This window comes from Musa acuminata, chromosome BXJ2-8 (assembly GCF_036884655.1).
Source record: "Musa acuminata AAA Group cultivar baxijiao chromosome BXJ2-8, Cavendish_Baxijiao_AAA, whole genome shotgun sequence".
Lineage (NCBI taxonomy): Eukaryota > Viridiplantae > Streptophyta > Magnoliopsida > Zingiberales > Musaceae > Musa > Musa acuminata.
Genome location: NC_088345.1, coordinates 51,862,991 through 51,883,529, shown reverse-complemented (window position 1 = coordinate 51,883,529; position 20,539 = coordinate 51,862,991). Strand labels below are relative to the sequence as shown.

The window sequence follows — 20,539 nt, the reverse complement described above, 5'->3', positions numbered from 1 at the left end:
AACAAAATATCACTGGCACTTTTTTTATAATTATTTTACTCTTATTATTTTTTCTTACGCTTATGTTTGCATCGGGCCATGCCTCTATGGTACACTTGGGCATCTTAGTAGCTTCATCCGCTCGGTACTTGCTCACTCAACATGGATAATCACGATCCTCATCGGTTAATCTCTCCCATCTCTTAATTACGTATAACTCTACGTACGAGCCAGTATATAATATCGATCATCCCCTCTCCTTTCTTGGCTATTTGTATCATTCATACATAAGCTAATAACCACAAAGAGACTCAATGAGTCGAGCAACCAAGCACAACTAAGGCTAAGGTCGTAATATTTTTTTAATTACGAAAAAAATGAACTTTGGCTCTACGAAAATTTTTTTAGACTTCGGAGGTGCGTTGTGAACAAAAATTAAAATTATTTTTTTTCAAAAATACATCCAATAAAAAGCACTTCAAACAAATATTAGATATACCCTCAAAGGTAAGAAAAAGCAGGTATATAAGGAGTAAAAAAAATCAACCACATTCCTCTAATATACGAATTCAAAAAATTGTCTCTCACAATAAATAATTTGACCGATCGATAGGCTGGCAACAGATTCTGTCTTTTAGTACTGTACACATCCGATTTGTTTAGACCAAATTAGAATACTCGCTATTTGGATTTGAGATATGTACAGAAAATAGGCACCCGAATCTGGTCTCGTTAGGAGTGGGATTAAATACATAATTTCTCGGAGTTGGGATGGATATAGAAATAGATAATTTAGTCGATTTGTAATATACACAGATAATTAGTAGGATTTATTTTTGGGTAGGATGAAAATTATGGGTAATTATGTCTAATTTAATATAACTGTTGCTAAAAAAAAACATAATTTCTAATTTTCTGTTAAAAGACCAACACAAGATCTTCTCATTCACTGTCAACCTCCTCGCGGTCGCGCTTGATTGATGCCTTCTGATACCTCAACCTCTCGATCTCCATCTCCAGGAAATCCAAGGTTGTGTCCGTGACATGGTTCGGGGAGCACCCCGCCGCCAGCATCTTCCTCAAGAACATGTAGGCTTCCTTCACCTTCCCTGCCTTGGCGTGCACCTCGATCAACGTATTAAACGTCACAACGTCCGGATTAATGCCGCTCCCGACCATTTGCTCGAACAGCTTGTTTGATTCATCCAGTCTCCCGGCCCTTCCCAGTGCGTGGATCAAAGTGTTGTACATCACGATGTCGAGGTATCCGCCCTTGCTCGACAGCTGATCGAGAACTGCGCACGCGAGCTCTGCTTTCCCCATCTTCCCCAACCCCTGGACGATCAGGTTGTAGGTTGCGATGTCGGCGGGACAGTTTTTGTCTCCCATATCCTCAAGAATCCCCCATGCGTCCGCCAAATACCCCTTCTTGACGAAGGAACTCAACAGGGAGTTGTAGGTGTAACTCATGGGTTCCCTGCCCAGTGTTGTAAATATCTCGAACAGCTTACAGGCTAAACTTAGCTTCCCTTTCGCTAGAAATATCGATAGGTATGTGTTAACCATGTCGATATCGAAGGATCCACCCCTCTTCTCCTGCACTCGGAGGCCTCTGAAGTCGGTCAGCGGTCGGGAATTGGTGCCAAAAGAATCGCATTTGTCTGCTAGCTTATCCAAGTATGGTGTCAAAGACCACTCGTCTTTTGATTCGGCTTCCGAATTGGCATCAGCAGTGTCTGCGCTCGGTGTTGGGTTGATCCAACTCATGATATCGCTCAGGCTGCCAGCCGACGGGAACATTGCGGTGTAGTCCTTCCCCTTGTCCTGGGGGGCTTTCATCAGGGAGTCCATGTTCGCCTTCCATCGGAGCACGTTCGGCAACATGGCGGTGTCCCTGACGTACTTCAGGAGCTGTTCTGACGAGTCCCATCTCCCGCTTTTGTGCAGCCCGATGAGTACAGATGTAATTGTGACGAGATCGACCGCCAACCCTCTTTCTTCCGTCTCCTTCACCAGCTCGAGCGCCTCCACCACCCGGCCCTCCTTGCACAAATGCTGCACGACGATGCTGTAGGTGATGGCGTCCACAAACTGGCCTTTCTTCTTCAATTCTGTAAACAAAACGAAACCTGCAGCTTGCCTTCCGTTCTTGAACAATCCATCGATCAAGATGTTGTACGAGCAGCATGAGGCCCGGATGCCGTCAGAGACCATTCTCTCGAATAGCTGGCAGGCTTTGTCCAGCTTCCGGACCTTCATAAGCCCATCGAGCAGAGTATTGTAGACGACGGTATCGGCGCGCACATTGTTGTACTCCATTTCGTTGAAAACTCGAACAGCTTCGTCGACACGGAAGGCTTTGCAGCAACCATAGATCAGTGTGTGGTACATGAACTTATCCGGCTCCAGCCCAGATTCCTTGATCTCCTTGTAGACGATCAATGCGTCGGCAATCTTCCCGGCGACGCAGAGGGCTCCGACGACTGAATTGTAGGTACAGAGATCGGGAACAACTCGGGGTCCCTTCGACTTCATCTCCTTGAAGAGGCTAAGAGCAACACCCAACTGACCCCAAGATCCAAACGCATGAATACAAATGTTGTAGGTCCAGGTATCGAAAAGAAATCCCTTTTGGGACAATTCATCAAACAGCGAGCGGAACTCATCCCTCCTGTCGGCGTTCCTGAGAGCAGCGAGCAATTGGTTGCAGGCGAGGGTGTCAGGGAGGGCGGAGGCACGGAGAAGCTTACGGAGCAGGACGAGGGCGAGGGGGAGCTGCGACTTCTGGAGGAGGGCGAGGACGATGGAGGTGTAGGTCCGAGGGGTGAGAAGCCCCGCCGCGGCGCGGGAGCCGGCAAGCTCCTCGGCGTCATCGAGGGCGGCGATGGCGGAGTCGAAGCGGCCGGAGCGGATGAATGCGTCGAGAACGGATCGAAAGGTGGGGGGGTCGACGGCGGCCGGGGAGGAGGAGAGGGCCTGGCGGAGGAGGGGGCGGAGCGGGTCGAGGAGGGGGGGTCGGGAGCGGGTGAGGGAGCGGAGAAGAGCGGAAAATGCGGCGGGGGAGGGAGAATAGCCGCCGGAGGAGGTGGCCCAGCGGAAGAAGGAGAGCTTGGAGGCGGCAGGGAGGGAGGGACGGCGGAGGACGTGGAGGGCGGCGGCTTCGTGCAAGGGCCCGTCGAGGGCCGGAGCGGCAGGGGGCGATCGGGAGAAGGATTTGGAGAGGGCGGCGGCTAAGAGAAGGTCGCCAAGCTCAGAGGCGGGCGGCGAAGGGGTTTGAGTCGAGAAGAAGGCTCGTCTTCCTCCTCCATGTCGCATCGAACGAAAGCGAAAGGCGAACCATCAAGCAAGCCGGCGCCAAATAGCGGCGACTTGAATCCCCTGCACATCTAAAGTAAGCGAACCAAGCTCAAAATCCAGGTTGAGTACAGATCCTACAGTGAATGAACCAAGCGCTCAAACCAGGTTCGGTTCAGGTCCTACGGGACTTGTGCGACCAACTCATAGCTCGAGTTCTTTGACTTCGGGGATCGTCGTCGCCGATTGAGTCTTTGACTTTGAGGATCATCATCAATAAATTTTCAACGCAAGAAGCTGATATAACTCGTTAATCAAACAGCAATAATTTATCCTTTAGCAAAATTACATAAATTCTTGATTCAATTACATGTATTCCATCTTTGTCTTGGATTATTTGCGTATGGCTAATTTTCACTTAGTGACTATTACTTTATCACTAATATGGTATTTTCTCTTGGTTTATATTGTCTAAATATAAAATACACTCGCAAAGAAGGCAAATGCTAAAAATCAACTACATATATTTTTTGTTCTGTATTTTCATCCTTTGTCATGGAATAAAAAGCAAAAAAATCTAACATAATTAGACATATCCAAAATGATAAGAAGAGAGATATAATGTTTGGATTATAATTGACTGCCGACAAAGTCAAATGTTGTTGAGAAAGAACAATTGACCATGTCAACGAGAACATGAACATGCTTAGTCATGGTTTCTCTCTCTTCTCGACTTCTACACTAGCAAAAGATGACCTTTGAACAGGAGTTAGCTAGACTGCATCTGAGGTTATGTGATACGAAGAAATATGCAGATTGAACATGAGGAGGAACTCTCTTCTCCTGGCTCCTGAGCTGTCAGCTTCGATCGTTGTCCAGGGTTCCTGAGCTGCTTTTCTTGCAGCCATGAACTCCAGGGATCATAACTGGAGAGCGAAGCTCAATATCCGACTTTTATCTATCGAAGCATTCACGCACATGAAACATACTAATAAACTCTCCATCAGGCCACCTTCTCGTCTTCTGTACTGTCACCTTCAGCTTTCCTGGGGTTGACGCCGGCCAAGAACACCTCCAAGACATTATCAACTATCTCCTGAGGGATTGAAACCGGAGAGCTACACCTGACTTTGACCTCTGCAGTGCATCCGTGGTCATCGTTGTGGCCATCTGGTCTACGAAATCACAGGCCCACACAGCCATGGACGGTGGAGGTCGGCATGGATGAGCAACTCCATGTTCGAGTGGACGCAGCTGGTTTCGGAAAGAGACCGGCGAGATAAGAACACGCCGTGGAGCTTCTCCATGCGTTATCCATATGGAACATGTGGATCGCCGCCTTTGCCCTTTATCCCACCCACTCCATGTTTCACCAGTGCTTTAAGAAACGAAAGCCACCTCGTTCATCATCTGATCAAGTAGGGAATCTACTTTCCCATGTCATCGTCATTTCCTGTAGATTAAATCCCTACAAACTAGAATGATAAATCCAAGAAACAGTGTGATCCATTTGAGACCATTCAAAGGACTGCCAGCTGTGGCTTCCAATCCGCCCTCAGGCCCTCGACATTAACTGCAGGAGGCCAGCATGCAGCAATGAATGAAGAGAATGCAAAGCCATAGATTGGTGCCAAGAAGGCTTCCCCCAATCATGCTCGTATGTCGCTGTGCAAAGTCCATCCCCATCTCAAACCCACAACCCATCTTCTTCCCCAATGCATGATTTGATTCTACTCATTGGGAGTGCCAAAATAAGACTGGGAAATCCCCCCGAGTCCCACTTCCCCATAATTCTAAGACACTTGGCGCGATCCTATTGGCCTTCTTTTCCTCTGCTGCACACCCTCTCCTAAACAATTTTTTTCTTACCTATATTCTCTACGCCGTGCTGTACGCAATTGTGGGATCCATGTAATATAATTGCCTCCGCCAATAAAAACGCGGGTAGACAGATAAACGACACACGAGTGGGAGAAGTTTTCCCGGAACCTTTTCCCTCTATTCTTAAAAAAGACTATAAATAACTCAATAACTCTCCTTAGAAAAGCGAAAGGATCGAAAAAAGTACAGTCTAAATTGTGGCCGTCTCTCTCTTTCTTGCTCCTCTCTCCTCTCTCCTCTCTCCGTCTCTCTCTATCGCGCACAGTGATCTTTGGATCGAGGTAGGGCGACGGAATTGGTTGAGAGAGGCGCGATCCGGAGCTCCCGAGGGTTGGTTCTTCCTGATCCTGCGGTGGATCCGATCGTAGCGGGGTCGGATTGCGGCGAAGGGGGCGTCCCGTTGACTTCGCCACCCTGCTGCCGCGTGGAGGTTGCGGCGGATCCGGGCAATGGATCTTGCTGTTCTTCGAATTGGAGATGTCATGGATGGAAGCTAGATAGGAACGCCGTTAGGGTATCGGTGGGAGGAGGAAAAGAGGCCGTTCGGGGGTGGGATTTGATAAAATCTCTGGGAAGTGGTGGGTAGATTGGGGGGAGTGCGAAGGTTTGGGAATCGACGGTGCGGAAGATGAGCGTGGGAAGCAGCTACGCGAGCTCCAGGTTGGAGAATAATAGGATGCCGGATAAGTTTCCGGTGGGGATGAAGGTTCTCTTGGTGGATGACGACTCGACCTGCTTGGCGGTGGTGGAGCGCATGCTTCTTCATTGCCAGTATGATGGTAAGATTTTCTTTGCATTCTTGTGTGTGCCTGAAATTTATGCGCCTTTCAAACTTGTACTGGGTTTTGTTGGTCCTTATGATTATTGAAATCTCAGGTATTAGTTATGAGATTGTCCTTAGTGCATTATGTTATGTTCCTTAAACATTTTCATCTTTTTAATGTTTTTCATCTTTACTTGCTGGTAGCAGATGATAATATGATTGTGGGTGCTGTGGTAATCTTTTTAAATTTAGTTTGTCAGGAACTAAAAGGTTAGGTTTTGATCTGTAGGTTGGGAAGACATGAAGATTAATGTTAATAATGTAATTTTTGTTGCCTTCTCCTAAGATTTCTTAAGAGGAAGTTGTACTTTATGGGCCAGACTCATCTTACTGAAATTTATACTCGCAGAATGATTTGGAGAGTTTATGCATTCCAATTTCTAAAACTTCGAAGGAAATTTTGGATCTCTAAAGTACAAGGTGCTCTGGAACTTTTAAGACAAACCAAAATAATTGCACAGTTTACAGTTTTGCCTTCAGCTTGTCACAAGCACTTCCTAATCCATAGGAACATTTAATTTTTTTAACATGGCAAGTGCTGTCAGCATGGTTCATCATGCATTGTGGTGATACAGGTGTGCCATAAGAATACATCAAAAGATAATATACTTAAGATCTTAGTGTTTCAGTGTGACTGTCTTTCTCTCTGGCAGTTAGTCTTCATTGTCATTTGAGTGAAATGGAGGTTCGGTCATCAGAGAAATTGGAGAGGTCAAGGTGCCATTCTGTCAAAGTAGGGTAGGGTTTTGCTTTCACAGAAACTTGATGAATAAAGGTGGAAAATCCCTTTTAATATCATTTTACAGTATCCCTGTTAATTCACAAATTACAGATTTCTCCACACTGTATCAAGTTCACAACTTTTCCTTCAACCTCTCGTCCTTTCTTTTAGACCATAAACAGCTTTGGGAGCAGACCTCGGTTATCCTGTTTTTACTCATCTATTTATCTCAAACATATTTGTGTTCATTTAATTAAATTCTCCCTGGCCACAACTTGTGCCTTATTAATGATAGAAAATACTCCCATTTTTTTGATGTCAAAAGCAACCTCAGATTCTCACTCCCTGCCCTGCATGCATGCATCAGAGAAATTGGAGAGGTCAAGGTGCCATTCTGTCAAAGTAGGGTAGGGTTTTGCTTTCACAGAAACTTGGTGAACAAAGGTGGAAAATCCCTTTTAATATCATTTTACAGTATCCCTGTTAAGTCACAAATAACAGATTTCTCCACACTGGATCAAGTTCACAACTTTTCCTTCAACCTCTCGTCCTTTCTTTTAGACCATAAACAGCTTTGGGAGCAGACCTCGGTTATCCTGTTTTAACTCATCTATTTATCTCAAACATATTTGTGTTCATTTAATTAAATTCTCCCTGTCCACAACTTGTGCCTTATTAATGATAGAAAATACTCCAATATTTTTGATGTCAAAAGCAACCTCAGATTCTCACTCCCTGCCCTGCATGCATGCATCCTCATAACTGTTTATCTCATGTTGTTACAGTAAAACTTAAACAATTATAATAAAGAAAAAACTGGTGCATTTTCTTTGACAATCAAAAGTGAGCCGATACGTATGTGTTTTAATCCCAAGTGAACTGCTCGAGCCATGATTTTTCACAACTTATGTTGAGTTTCCTTGCTTGTTTCCTTTGGATCCTTACCTGCTTGCAAGCAGCAAACTGTTTAATATAATATACTAGTCCAATTTGATAACAAAGTGATATGACTCAACACATTCCATGTGTGGCATTGTCATTTTAAAATATGTTGTCTATAACATCTTTCTTGTGGTTGTGCTTTTTAGTCTAAAAATGCATTTTCCATTCGAAAAAAGCACTTCTATATGGACAATTCTGCAAAGTGGTATCTTATTTTTTTGGTTGCATCGAAGATTAATGTTAACACCTAGAGGTATGCCAAATAAAAGGATGTCATATTAAATTATAGTCAACCTGGTTTTCTCTCATTTGTAGTTTCCAAATCTTTAGAATGACTATGGACTTCTTTACTCTTGTAGTTACAACTTGTTTCGAGGCTAAAAGAGCTTTGTCTCTTCTAAGGGAGAACAAGGATGCTTTTGATATGATAATCAGCGATGTTCATATGCCTGATATGGATGGGTTCAAGCTGCTCGAATTAGTTGGTCTCGAAATGGATCTACCTGTCATCAGTAAATACATTTCTTTTCTAAATTTACTACATTCAACTAACCTATTCCAGGGATATTTATGTTATTTTATGCATTAATTTTCAGTGATGTCTGGTGATACTAGATTCAATGTTGTCATGAAAGGAGTAAGTCATGGGGCCTGTGATTTCTTATCTAAGCCTGTACGCATGGAAGAGCTACAAAACATATGGCAGCATGTTGTCAGAAGAAAGTGGCTTGATAGTAAAGAAATTGAACATTCGGGTAGTGTGGAGGAAGCTGACCATAATAGACAAGTTAATGATGATTCTGAATATGATTCCACACTGAATGATGGAACTGATGGTTCGTGGAAACATCGGAAAATGAAAAGAGATGCTAAAGAAGATGATGATGGTGATTTAGACAATGTGGACCCTTCTTCGTCAAAGAAACCACGTGTGGTGTGGTCGGTTGAACTCCATCAGCAGTTTGTCAATGCTGTGAACCAACTTGGAATCGACAGTATGAACTTTTCATGACTCTTGTATGTTTATTCTGACAGCAACAGTCTAACTGTCAAGTTAAATGGTTGTCAATACAAATTTTGATGCATTGTTAACCATACATAAGCTTTTCTTTATATATTTAAAACATCACTTCAAATAGTACTGAAAAATCTTGCTGGATTTTGCAGAGGCTGTGCCGAAGAGAATCTTAGAATTAATGAATGTTCCTGGTTTGACCAGAGAAAATGTTGCTAGCCATTTGCAGGTTTGACTTTGAGCTACATATGAACTTTATTTTAATGTTAAAATTGCAACTATATGTGCACTTTTGTGCATCTGAAATATTGGAATATGTCAAAAATTCCCCCCCTTTTCTCTCGCCAGTTTTCCAGAATATGTTACTGTTTAATTGTATAATATTTACTGTTTTGCATTAAAATGATCTTTCAAAATAACCAATTTCCCATATACATACTTGTGAAATATCTGTTTGCACACTTCCATATTGCACCTTTTCCTTCTCAAATATCTCTCTCATGTGGCATAATAACAGGGAATGGATTTAGGTATCAACTGTCCACAGGCCTTCTTACTCCAAGTAGGCAAACATATCGTTTTCTTATTGGAGATTGGATGGGGAATCATTCTCTCTTGGTTCTTCTTCTTCTCTCTTTTCTATTTGTTTTATCTCTAGTGAACCTTTAATTGTTCTATGTAATTTCACTGTGTACTGGCCGTGCAGCCCAATATGTACCGGTTGGATCAGACAAAGTTGTACTAGCATGCTGTACCATGGTGCACTGACTGGATATGCATGCCACAATACTTGCACCATACTATTACTGGTTTGACAAAGTTCCCTATCAGCATCGACCAGTTATCTGCCTCTGTGTACTACATCTATTTACTACATCTACCTATCTCTGATAAACCAGTGCATTTCAGTCCAGCCTCTTCATCTTAACCAGTCCTCCAAAGCTTGATCCTTGTTCACTCCAAAAGCTAGTTACCCACTACCTTAATTTATGTCCTAGACAGTTCCTACATAACAATTGTCATGGACTTTGCAATAGCTATGATACATTGATCTATCCATATCAACTGTATAATTGCCTTGTGACATACCAAATCATGTTTACTAGTATAACATCAGGTTTTCTTGAAATTAGTAGGGACTTGAACATAAGATCCTAAATCATAGAGCTCTCAAAATAATAATGGACACAAGGATCGAGGATAAAGTTTGATAAACAGTTACGGAGAACAATAACAACAACAAAACAGTAAGTCCCAATTATTTAGGATTGACTATATAAATCTTTTGTTGTCTTCAGATTTATAAAATGTTATATGTTTAGTTAAGTTCAGAGTACTTAGATCTTTATTTATAGTTTCTATTAAAGTCTTCTTAGGTCTTCTTTTACCTCTCCTTGTACTACTAACATTAATCATTAGTTACGGAGAATAATAAAAAAAATGTAACACAAATGATAAGTCACTATTTCAGTAAATAATTTGCACAGTTGAAATGTTTGATATATCAAGCCACAAACAAACTTCTTGATGATCAAAGTGCATATTTTAAGAAATCTCTTAGAGCCAAACAGAAGAATTTACTAGTGGTTACCGGCATATCTAGCATAAGCTTAAAATAAAAGTCATATTAAACAACACATTTATATGATATAATCTCAGTGTAGTAAGATATATATATTGGATATTCTACTTGGACTCCAACATCAACAGCACCAACCATAGCTTGCATAAAACAATGCTAAGGGCTAAAACAGGCACTATCCATAAGGATGATATCATATCATAATCTAATGTTATCTGTAGCTATGACATTAATTACATTAGTATCTGGTCCTTCACAATAAATCAGTGATTATATCACTAGATGGTGCTATTATGTATTAGTTCAGAAATCAATAGCTGCATTGATGCATTTTACATGTCAGAAGTCAGACAATGGGGCTTAATGCCATTATGAACGTATTCACAAATCGTCTTTGTCAATTCGAAACCAATGTTCTTGGAATCCTAATATGCTTGATCATCAGAGTCCATTCATTAAATTTATAGGTAATTGTGGCTACACTTTTTTCAGAAAGATCATCCATATTGTGGTTGCAGCTTTCTGACAACAACCATGTGCCATGTACTTATTTGTTCCTTTTTTTCATGGTAGTTTGATAAATGAGCTAACTGGCAGACATGAAAGCATGCATTGATTAACTAAGATATACGATCTTGCCTAGGACATAGTAATAGTCGATGTATCAGTATTAGTTGATTGCTTATTATGTAGGAAATGTGATGTGATATTCCTTGTGAAATTTGAGATGATATACAATAACAATTCTGACCTTTTAAAATTTTAAAATATGCAGAAATTCAGACTTTACCTAAAGAGATTAAGTGGAGTGGCTCAACACCACACTGGACTTAATAATTCATTATGTGGATCTTCTTCAAATGCAAAAGTGGGTCAGTTGGGACGACTTGATTTCCAAACTTTGGCAGTCTCAGGTCAAATTCCTCCACAAACCCTGGCTGCCTTGCAAGATGAGCTCTTAGGTCATCCTTCGCATAGCTTTGCTATGCAGACAACAAACCTGCCAGTACCTCAACAGGCTTCAGTGCAAGGAACTAATTGTGTTACTTTTGAATGTGGAATAGCATTTGGCCAGCCTTCGCTGAAGGGTCAGGCAGTATCTTCTTTACCAGTTTGGTCCACAAATGACCCTGGGGCTGTGGGCTCTGCCAGCAACCTTGGAAGGTTGAATACTCGGAACAATAACATGCTGGTGACAATGTTGCAGCAGCCACAGCCACAAACAGTGATATCAGATTCCAATCGTGCAATTAAAATGCAACCATCTTGCCTGGTAACCCCCAGAAAATCATCAAGCAACTTTCAGGTTCAGGGGAATCCTATGCTTCTAAATCAGGACTTTGTAGTCCCCTCGCAGTCTTCAACTAATTATCAAGGGGGGAATACTGTTGTTCCGGTGATCCAGGATTCTGTTGTAGTTACTTCTCAATCATCCACCAGCTTGAAGACAGGGAATAATCATTTTATTACAAATCATAGATCATCAATATTTCCCTCACAATCATTGACTGGATTTTCACTAGGGAATGATACTGGGCTCCTAAATCAAGTCTCTATATTACCCCCTTCTCAAACATCAAACAGTTTTCAGGCAGGGACCAAATCCTTTCATAGTCACCAGAACTCCATGGTAGTTCCATCTCAGCTATCAAGCATCCTGCAGACAGAGAAAAGCATTATGCCTGTCACTGTGAATTACAATCCATTGCCAACTCAATCAGATATTATGCCATCCAGCATGGGACAAGTCTTAGATGGAGGCTTTGAGAATTTAGCTGCTGTAGATGGCTATTCGGTTCCTATATCGATGGTTCCAGAAGCTTTATCAAGCACAAGTAGCAGTACCAGTTGGCAGTTGCATCACCCTGATGTTATTATAGGTCGGCCTAATGGGTCACCTTGTCTTGTGCCTAACTCTTGCAATGTTCAAGCCACCGATACACGATTGGGGAAATTTCCTGAAAAAGGACAATGTAGAAGTCTTGGTTTTGTTGGTAAAGGTACTTGCCTTCCAAGCCGTTTTGCTGTGGATGATATTGAGTCCCCAACTAATGACTTGACTAATACTAGTACTTATACTGGTGACGATGTATATGTTCTAAATCAAGATATTTTTGGAATTAATGGGGCATTTCAAAGTGGACATTGTGCTTCCACAAGTTTCAAATGATCTCATGAATATTTTAGTAAGTAAAACTTGAAATTCTTTCATGTGCATTATTTAATATTTGATAAGGTTATCTTCATAGCTCTATCTTACAATGTTCATTTTATTTACTATCTTAATCTGAAATTAAAGGATCCATTTGGTCTGCTTATATATGATAAAAAGACACAAAATATATCCTCATTCTCAGTTTGTAAAGTTTGATTTCTCTAGTATGAGGAAGATATACATTCTTACTGGTCTATATAAGCAGCCTGAGGAGCTTCTTTGATTAGTTACGTTATGCCAGAGTTGCATTTGTTTTGATACATAGCTCATTTTTGTATCATCTTGTGGTTAATTGATCCGTGTACCCTATTTGTTTATATCGCAGGTCTCATATTAAGGTAACCAGAGATTTTCTCCACACTGTGGATTAATAGGTTTATCATGTTTGATAGTTACCATAGATGCATTTGCCATTAAATCAAAGTTAAATACTTTCCAGCTTCAATAGACCAAAAGTTGCCATTTAATCAATGAGAACCAAGGACAACTCTTAACTTAATTAGAAGAAACATTGCCCATTACTGATCAGGGCAGCCAACCAGGCAGGACTGTCGTTCTAAAGGAGGGTTTTCATTGTTAGCTGAAGAAGTTAGCAGTAAGAAAAAAAGGCAAGGTCCTGGTAAAGACCTTGTTTAACTTATATATATATGTATGTGTGTATATATATATTTGTATGTACATATATCATCAAATATGTTTATTAGCTGCATATATCCTTTGTGTCCTGAACATTGCATGCTTTTCTTGATTTCTATGCATATTTTTTGTAGAAATTGTAATGCCATTGCTACAATTAATTGTTTGTAGAGTTGTAAAACCGTATATGGTTCGCTTCATGTGATCTGGCATGAGTATCATGCCTTAGTAACTTTTTCCAGTGTTGTTGGGAGCAGGATTGCTGATATTAGCGGCTAGAATATCTCTCAGCTGGAAGAAAATGGATATAATAACCGTTGAAATTGTTAAGCTTTTAGAGTTTCTATTTACTGCAGAGGGACCTGACAATTCAATTCCAAGTAGTTTATGGATTGATTTATAGATTTAGCATGCAACTATAAATTTAACGACACATGTATGTGTTTGGACATTCATCATATGTATGGGCCAAGTTGTTTTAGATACCATGAAGGCGTTTACGTCTGTTGTTGGTTTGAAAGCACCTCCAAATTTTAATTCGAGATACCATGAAGGCGTGTCATTTCCAGTTTGTTGCAGGCTATATGCAATTACAACCTTTTTAAGAGTTTGATTAACAGAAAATGGGTGACCTTTATAATTAATTATATGAACATAAACATCTGTATTATTGGCCTCTCATATAAATTTATTTCATAAACTTGGATTCTGGTTACGCATTTTGTGCTCTATATGAAAGAGGTTTTGCATTTTAGGGCCTTTTAACCAGTTACTCTGTTTTGTAGATTATGGGTCAGCTGGATGACTTACTGATCCAAAGCAGCATATCTTCGCAATAGACAGGATCTCCAATTGAATCGGAACAACTCTTTCATGGGCTTCATCTTTTGCCATCTCCCAAGATACTCGGTAAGTTATCAAGGTGGTCCACCAGCAATGTAGTTATGACAAGTGATTGGATGCTGAGAAAATACGTTCCATTGGATCTTTGTGGTTGTGGATTGAAGAAAGAAGGCCCTCTCGGCTTGTCAGTTTGATACAATAATTTTGTTCTTCTTTTCCTCTTTTTTTAATTAAACCAGTAGGATGAAAGCATGGGAGACTGTCCAGAAGTTATGTAATTATTGGTTAATGGTGTGGAACAAAATTTGGTGTAAATTAGGTCGACCAAGGTTCATTGGTTTTCTTTAGTCCTTGGATGCACAATTTGTCCATATTTTTCTTCGATTTTTTTTCGCCTGTTATGCCACCGGCAAGAACAAGTTTGCGAATGATGTTCTTCTGTAAGCAAATTTTTTTATGTAGTTGGCTGCCATCATTCTCCCACATTGTCACAAATTAAGTTCTGCATTTTTCCTTATATCTCACAGCTTTCGGCATTGCCTAAAACTCTTAGATCTTCCCCCTTTTCCTTGGACAGTGTGTCATAAAGTATTAGGATAAGTGATTGAACATATCTAGGTTGGATAATACTGGTTACTGCCCTCGGAGGATGAAACTTGCAAGCCATGAATTGTTGTTCCAGTTGCATATATGTTCTTTCTCTCAGCGGTCAGATATCTAAACCAAAGAGATTAAAAACCAAGTTTTTTTAAGGATCATTCGATGCACATCCATCCGCATGCTCAAACATCCAAAAAAAAAAGGAAGAAGAAGGAGGAGGGGGAGGAAACCATTGCAGACAAACACCAGATGATTGAATCGAGGAAGAGCTCATTACCAAATCGGGCCGAAGAATATCGATTCAGCAGCAAGTTTGGAGCTTGAGATGTGGGGAGGGAGAGACCACCGCGCGCGCTCGTCGGCTCGTCTCGCTCGAACCTTCTTTCTCTCCCTTGTCTTCCACCGTTAATTAGGGCGGGGGATTTTAAACGTGAGAAAAGGGTCGAATGAACCAAAGCCCGGTTCGTGCGGCGCGCTCACCTGAGCAATCGAACCGGTCCGGCTCGGTTCTCTTTCCCTGTGTTCACATGTTAACTCACTATGGCTATCAAATCCACAGAAACAAACATCTCCTTAAGCTAATCTCATTGCTTAACTCACTTTTATGCTAATCCAGATAAATATATAGAGATATTGTTGATGTTACTTTTCAGATCTTTCTAAACCCAAATGAATTTTTTTTTTTTTTTTTTAAAAAAATAAACATCTCCTTATGCTAATCTCGAATTTGAAACTGAATCCATCTATTTTATTTTTTTTTTAAATACTTATCCATTTAATCATTTAATAAACTATTAGAAAGGACATATACAATATTTATATGGGTATTTAGTTTTTTTTTATTTTATTTTTCTGATCAGTTCGGATTCGAATCTAACTGCTGATTCTATTCTGTAATCAGATTTATTAGTGATAAGCACTCTGTTTTGGAGGCTTCACCTGATGCAGCATCTGATGCATGACATGCATCTTACAGAGTAAGGTTGTGATGATGTTGAAAAATGCTAGTCACCATCTACATTACTGAAATCATAAACCAGATTTGCTTTTGAGTGAATATAATCCTTAGAGATGGGCGTTATGGTTCTTAATTCCCCTCACACAAGCATGAGGAATAAACTGAAAGAATGAGCTCACAATTTGATCAAACTCATGATTATTTTTAGCAACAAAACCAATGATGGAGGGGTTTTTGGATGTGTCTGCCATGGCAGGACTCCCATGAATTTGAATCAGTAACTGTTGATGATTAAGATGCTGAAATGCTAGTGAGTCCTGTCATCAATCAATGAACAACCTGAGCAAGCTTTCACAGATTCCATGAAAAGCAATTATGATCACCCCACCATGTCCTGCAAGCTGTATTTTCTTTGCCCTGTGGCCTAAAGTTATATAGCTGATGAGGAGAGAAGCATATTATGCTCAAGCTGTTCATCTTTTTCCTCATATGCTGGCCCTTCTGCCAGGAGAGACCCCACATTTCTGCATGAAAGACCTTGAGAATCTTGCCAGTTTGCAGAAGAGAAAAAGGCTAAAAGGCAAGTTAATAATGGCATCCTAAGATGATCAACACAAACACAAAAGTATCTCAAACTCAACCACTCCTCTTTTTACAAAGCCATGGCCCTACACACCACTACCTCCAGCACAGAACAAAAGAACATGAACAAAGAAACCTCCCACCTCCACCTTTGGATCATCATTCCATGTGTCCATCCCATACTCTTGATTTAGGTGTGAGGTTTCAGGAATATTTAACGATGAGAAGACACAAATAAGTAGTTTAATGATGAGAAACTTGGCTTAATGCATGTAAATGTGCCATGAAAAATAAGAATCTACATAGTCCCACCACTCTCACACAGAAATATGCTATACGGCACAAGCAAAATTATTACCTCCCTGACATTTGAAATTTCCAGTTAGACCGAAAGGGCAGTGCCAGCCGAGCTCCATCGATGGCGCTTAGCACGATTACGATGCTTATTGAGCTTTGTTTCGCCTGATGAATGAAAGCTCTCAGATTCGGGACCAATTTTGCACTCGGGAAGCAACGTCTGGTACCTCACACGATCATGGCAGTAGGAATAGGTCATGTACTTCTTCCGGAACTTCTCCATTGCAGACCGTTGAACTGTTGACATTGTAATAGCATCATAGGGTAACACATCTGGCCGCTGGCAGCTCTGAGTGTGATCACTGGGATCAACGGCACAGCCACGGAGGATAAGATCCTCAAATTCGGCAACGTAGGGTGAGTATTTGTAATTGACCTTGTAGCGTCCTCCTAACGTAGCCCAATTTGATCCATCCCAAATGGTGGCATAGAGGGACATAGGCTTCGAGGGGAATTGCCCACCCATGGCTTGTGTCCTTATAACCTCTCTAATGGGAGTGTTGTCGATATAGAATCTGCACAAGGGAAAGATAGAACACCATAAGGATGAGGTTTGGGTTATTTAGTCTGAAGAGCATACTTAGGCATCAACTACTATATATTCTTGAATTTTATAAATGACAAGACTAATATAGCTATACTTTTCACTAAATGCGTATGAGGAATAAATTTGAGTATCCTTTTGTTCATTAGAATTTTACGTTTTCGGATAACAGATCAGAAGCTGACTTTTATGGACCAAAGAATCTAAGAGGTTTGCTTGTAACCTACAAAAGCAGACTAATGGTAGCTTGAAAGATCACAAAACTATTATTCGAATAGTAGAAAGAACTAAGGCAGATACCACACAACAATTAGAGGAAAAGGCCTCTTATCATTTCAGAATTCATGATGCAGCATTGAACATGCGCCTTGAATATACACAATTTCCAAAGAATTGAAAGAACTCTGGATTTCGTTTGCTTAAAATTTTAGGATTGCAAGATTTTAATCCAACTCACATCATAAAAAAAAAAACAAAGCTTCCCCATATTCAACTTACTGATGCATTAAAGTCCTAAAAAAAGCTAAATAAACCAACATAAAAGAAAATTTTGTATGTAAATAAGAACAGTAAGAAACTTGGTTTGCTAGGGGAAAAAATATTGCAAAAAGATCAATATAATCTCTTTGACTTTTAACACTTTATCATTTTTAAAAATGGAATCATGATAACATTGTAAAAGAAGAAAGAAGAATACATAGAAACAAAAAACAAGTGTTAGGGCATTCCAAATTAAACCCATTCGGAAGTATAATATACTAAAATCCAACAATAAGTTAGCAAGCACCATCTCCTATACCTGTAACTCTGTCAGAAGTGGAAGAAAGAGGTAAGAGGCTGAAATTATCAAAATCAAGTAAAAGGAAAAAAGGCATGTTCGAGCAATGATCTGCAAGGAAAGATCAATCATTGCGTTTACTTGCTTTGTGTTGAATTCTGAAGCTACTCAAACTTACAGGATCTTGTCATGGCTCCACAGGATGGAGTACTGATGAAAATCCTCCGTCGGATCAAACCAGAGTCCATATCTTTCTTCCCTTCCGATTGCTGTACTCCCATTGCCATAGACATTGGTTTGAACCCTCCATTCCCTCCCTCGTATATTCCCCAAGAATTCAAAGTCCAATTCATCATGCGTCTTCTCGAAGATGTCTCCATTCGACATCTGTTTTGACAAGAAAACAAGATTTTTGTGCACTGTGATGGAGATACTAAATAAGGAACCATGCATTTTAGAATTTGTCTTTCAACTTGAATGTGTCAAATATTAGTTGATTGCAGCAAATCAAGAGAGAAATCAGAGGAAAGCTTTTTTGAAAGATGGTCATTCTTAAATTCTTTTAAGCTGATAATAACGAAAGATAGATATTAGAGAACTTGGGGTTATACTGCAAACATAAAAGCTTGGAAAAGAGGATGAAGTTAGCATCATAATCATCTAACTATTATGATTAGCAACCAGAAATACTACAGCAACTTGTAGAAGAGCTACCATGGAAATAGATGGATCAGAGTAACAAGAGAACATTTCAATGGTTCATGGCAAACAAAACCATGTGGCATTCGATTGCTATTGTGATCAGAAGAGAATAACAGCAAAATGACTGGGGAATCAAGAAATTCCTACATCAAACGAAGTCTGTCTTGAAAGCTTCAAGAAGGCGATGACTGAATTGGATTTAGGAAAGTAACATCAGCATCACCTGTGCATGGATAAACGAAGGATACAACGCAAAAGAGGTGGGCTTACATAGAACGCGACGACGACTCCGGCAGCGTAATCCGAAGGGAGCTTGATGGAAGCACTGAAGAATCCATGGAGGTAGAGATCTTGCGAGGCGAATCCAGCACCTACCGATTGTCCAACACCATGAAAGGCAGTGCAGTCCAATCCAGCATCAGAGACAGATGGCTGTAGAGAGGTGACAGAGACAAAACCAACGAAGCAGAGACGGAAGAAGAGCATTTGAGTACCTGTTCTCTGGTCCAGGGAGAGGTGGACGGTCCTGCCATTGCGGTGAAGCATGAGATTGGAGTCGCCGAAGAGCTGCGTGTAGCCTTCCTCGAAAGAGAGGGTGGCGAGGTTGGGTAGCTTGAGGATACTACAGGCCGCATGGGAGGAAGAGGAGGTGGTGGAGGAGGAGAGGAGTAGAGATGACGCCAAGAGTAGGAAGAAGAAGGAAGAAGAACACACCACCATCTCCCCTTTCTCTCGTTTATTCATCTGCTGTTCTTCTGCAGGGTTGGCTGTGTGTGCTCTGTATGGGTGCTTCTTTCTAGTGTTGTATTGAGAAAAGAGCTCCCTCTTTCTCTATGTTTCTTGGGGGAAGAGGAAAGAAAGGTATACTTGTGCAAAAGAAAGGCTGGCCTTCGAATGAGAGAGAGAGCATTAACAGAGTATGCAAGCAAGATTTGAAAGGATGTATGCCTCACCTGTGTAAAATGTAGAGGCCATAGAGTACTGATAGCAATTGAGAGCACTATCTAATGCTGTATCCAACGCCACTGAGGAGTACAGAGTAAAATGCAGCAGACATCTGACACAATGTTGCAATATATAGTTCTCTTCCCCAATTATCTCTCTCCTCAGTGAACTATTCATAGTAAAGAATTGACATGTATTGTTGAAAAGTAAGTGGCCATTTGCACCCCCTTGTTTTTCATTTTTAGAAATAATTATTTTATTTTTTTTATTTGATATTTTTATTTTTTATTTAATAAATTTATCGTCGTCCTATTGTTTTTACTATATTAATTTCGTATGTTATGATCATCTTCGTCGTACCATAATATTTTATTATTTTTATCTCATCGTGATCACTTTTGCTTTGTCATCTTCGTCTAATCACACTTGTCTCATTGAGTGATAGACATCGATGACAATGGATGAGGCTCTGCCATCTCTGTCTCATCGTTTATCGCTTCGATCACATCATCGTTCGTAAACTCATCATCGAAGGTGAGGAAGAAGAAGGAGATGACTATGCAGACGTGACTATAACGGGACAGAAGTGACAGAAAGAAAGTGATTAGACGACATGATGAAAGTGACGAAACCTCCCAACGAAATCTCGTAGCGAGTGAAGGTGACCACAAAGGGACGAAAGCAACATAGGACAACGAGAGATATTTAACATATTAGAAAAAAAATAAGGATAACAAATGAAAAAATTAAAAAAAAATTGAAGACATCGTTTGAGAAAAAGCTAAAAAGAGAATTTTTTTTTTCAAAAAAAAAAAAGGCCCAAAAGTAAGTATTCTATCACTGTAAAATTTGTTATGTGTTCCCATCATCAACTCTTTTTCTTCGTCTTCTTCTTCTTCTTCTTCTTCATCAGCGAGTACAGACCAAAAACGTAATGAATACTAGCAGTGGAAAAGGTGACCCGAGAGAGGCCACTTAAAAGAGTATATCTTCTTCTTCTTCGTCAGCGAGTACAGACTACCAAAATGTCATGAATACTAGCCATGGAAATAGTGACCCGAGACAGGTCCCTTAAAGAGTGAGTATATGGCCACTTAAAAGAGTGTCACTTCTCACTGCACTTCAATTGTCCGAATGACTTG

At 40.6% G+C, this 20,539-nt stretch overlaps 3 protein-coding genes across 4 annotated transcripts; 1 reads left to right on the top strand and 2 right to left on the bottom strand.

Moving 5' to 3' along the window:
- Positions 1–831: 831 nt before the first annotated feature.
- Positions 832–3,363, bottom strand: LOC103995813 (pentatricopeptide repeat-containing protein At4g01570). Its single transcript, XM_009416510.3, has one exon. The coding sequence runs from the start codon at positions 3,292–3,294 to the stop codon at positions 922–924; it is 2,373 nt and encodes a 790-aa protein (XP_009414785.2). The 5' UTR covers positions 3,295–3,363; the 3' UTR covers positions 832–921.
- Positions 3,364–5,317: 1,954 nt separating this feature from the next.
- On the top strand, positions 5,318–14,414 carry LOC135581309 (two-component response regulator ORR21-like). 2 transcript variants are annotated; one of them, XM_018830049.2, is made up of 6 exons: positions 5,318–5,933; positions 8,000–8,152; positions 8,237–8,635; positions 8,808–8,884; positions 11,013–12,237; positions 13,874–14,414. In XM_018830049.2, exons 1-6 carry the CDS (start codon positions 5,783–5,785, stop codon positions 13,891–13,893), a joined length of 2,025 nt encoding a protein of 674 aa, XP_018685594.2. In that variant the 5' UTR covers positions 5,318–5,782; the 3' UTR covers positions 13,894–14,414. The 2 variants fall into 2 exon arrangements, with proteins under 2 accessions (XP_018685594.2, XP_064978966.1); XM_065122894.1 differs by having other exon boundaries at positions 11,013–12,423.
- A 1,896-nt stretch (positions 14,415–16,310) lies between these two features.
- Positions 16,311–19,537, bottom strand: LOC103995815 (probable xyloglucan endotransglucosylase/hydrolase protein 28). Its single transcript, XM_018830063.2, has 5 exons — positions 19,406–19,537; positions 18,947–19,340; positions 18,723–18,823; positions 17,929–18,137; positions 16,311–16,943 (listed from the first exon to the last, which is right to left on the bottom strand). Exons 2-5 carry the CDS (start codon positions 19,194–19,196, stop codon positions 16,454–16,456), a joined length of 1,050 nt encoding a protein of 349 aa, XP_018685608.2. The 5' UTR covers positions 19,197–19,340; positions 19,406–19,537; the 3' UTR covers positions 16,311–16,453.
- Positions 19,538–20,539: the final 1,002 nt, after the last annotated feature.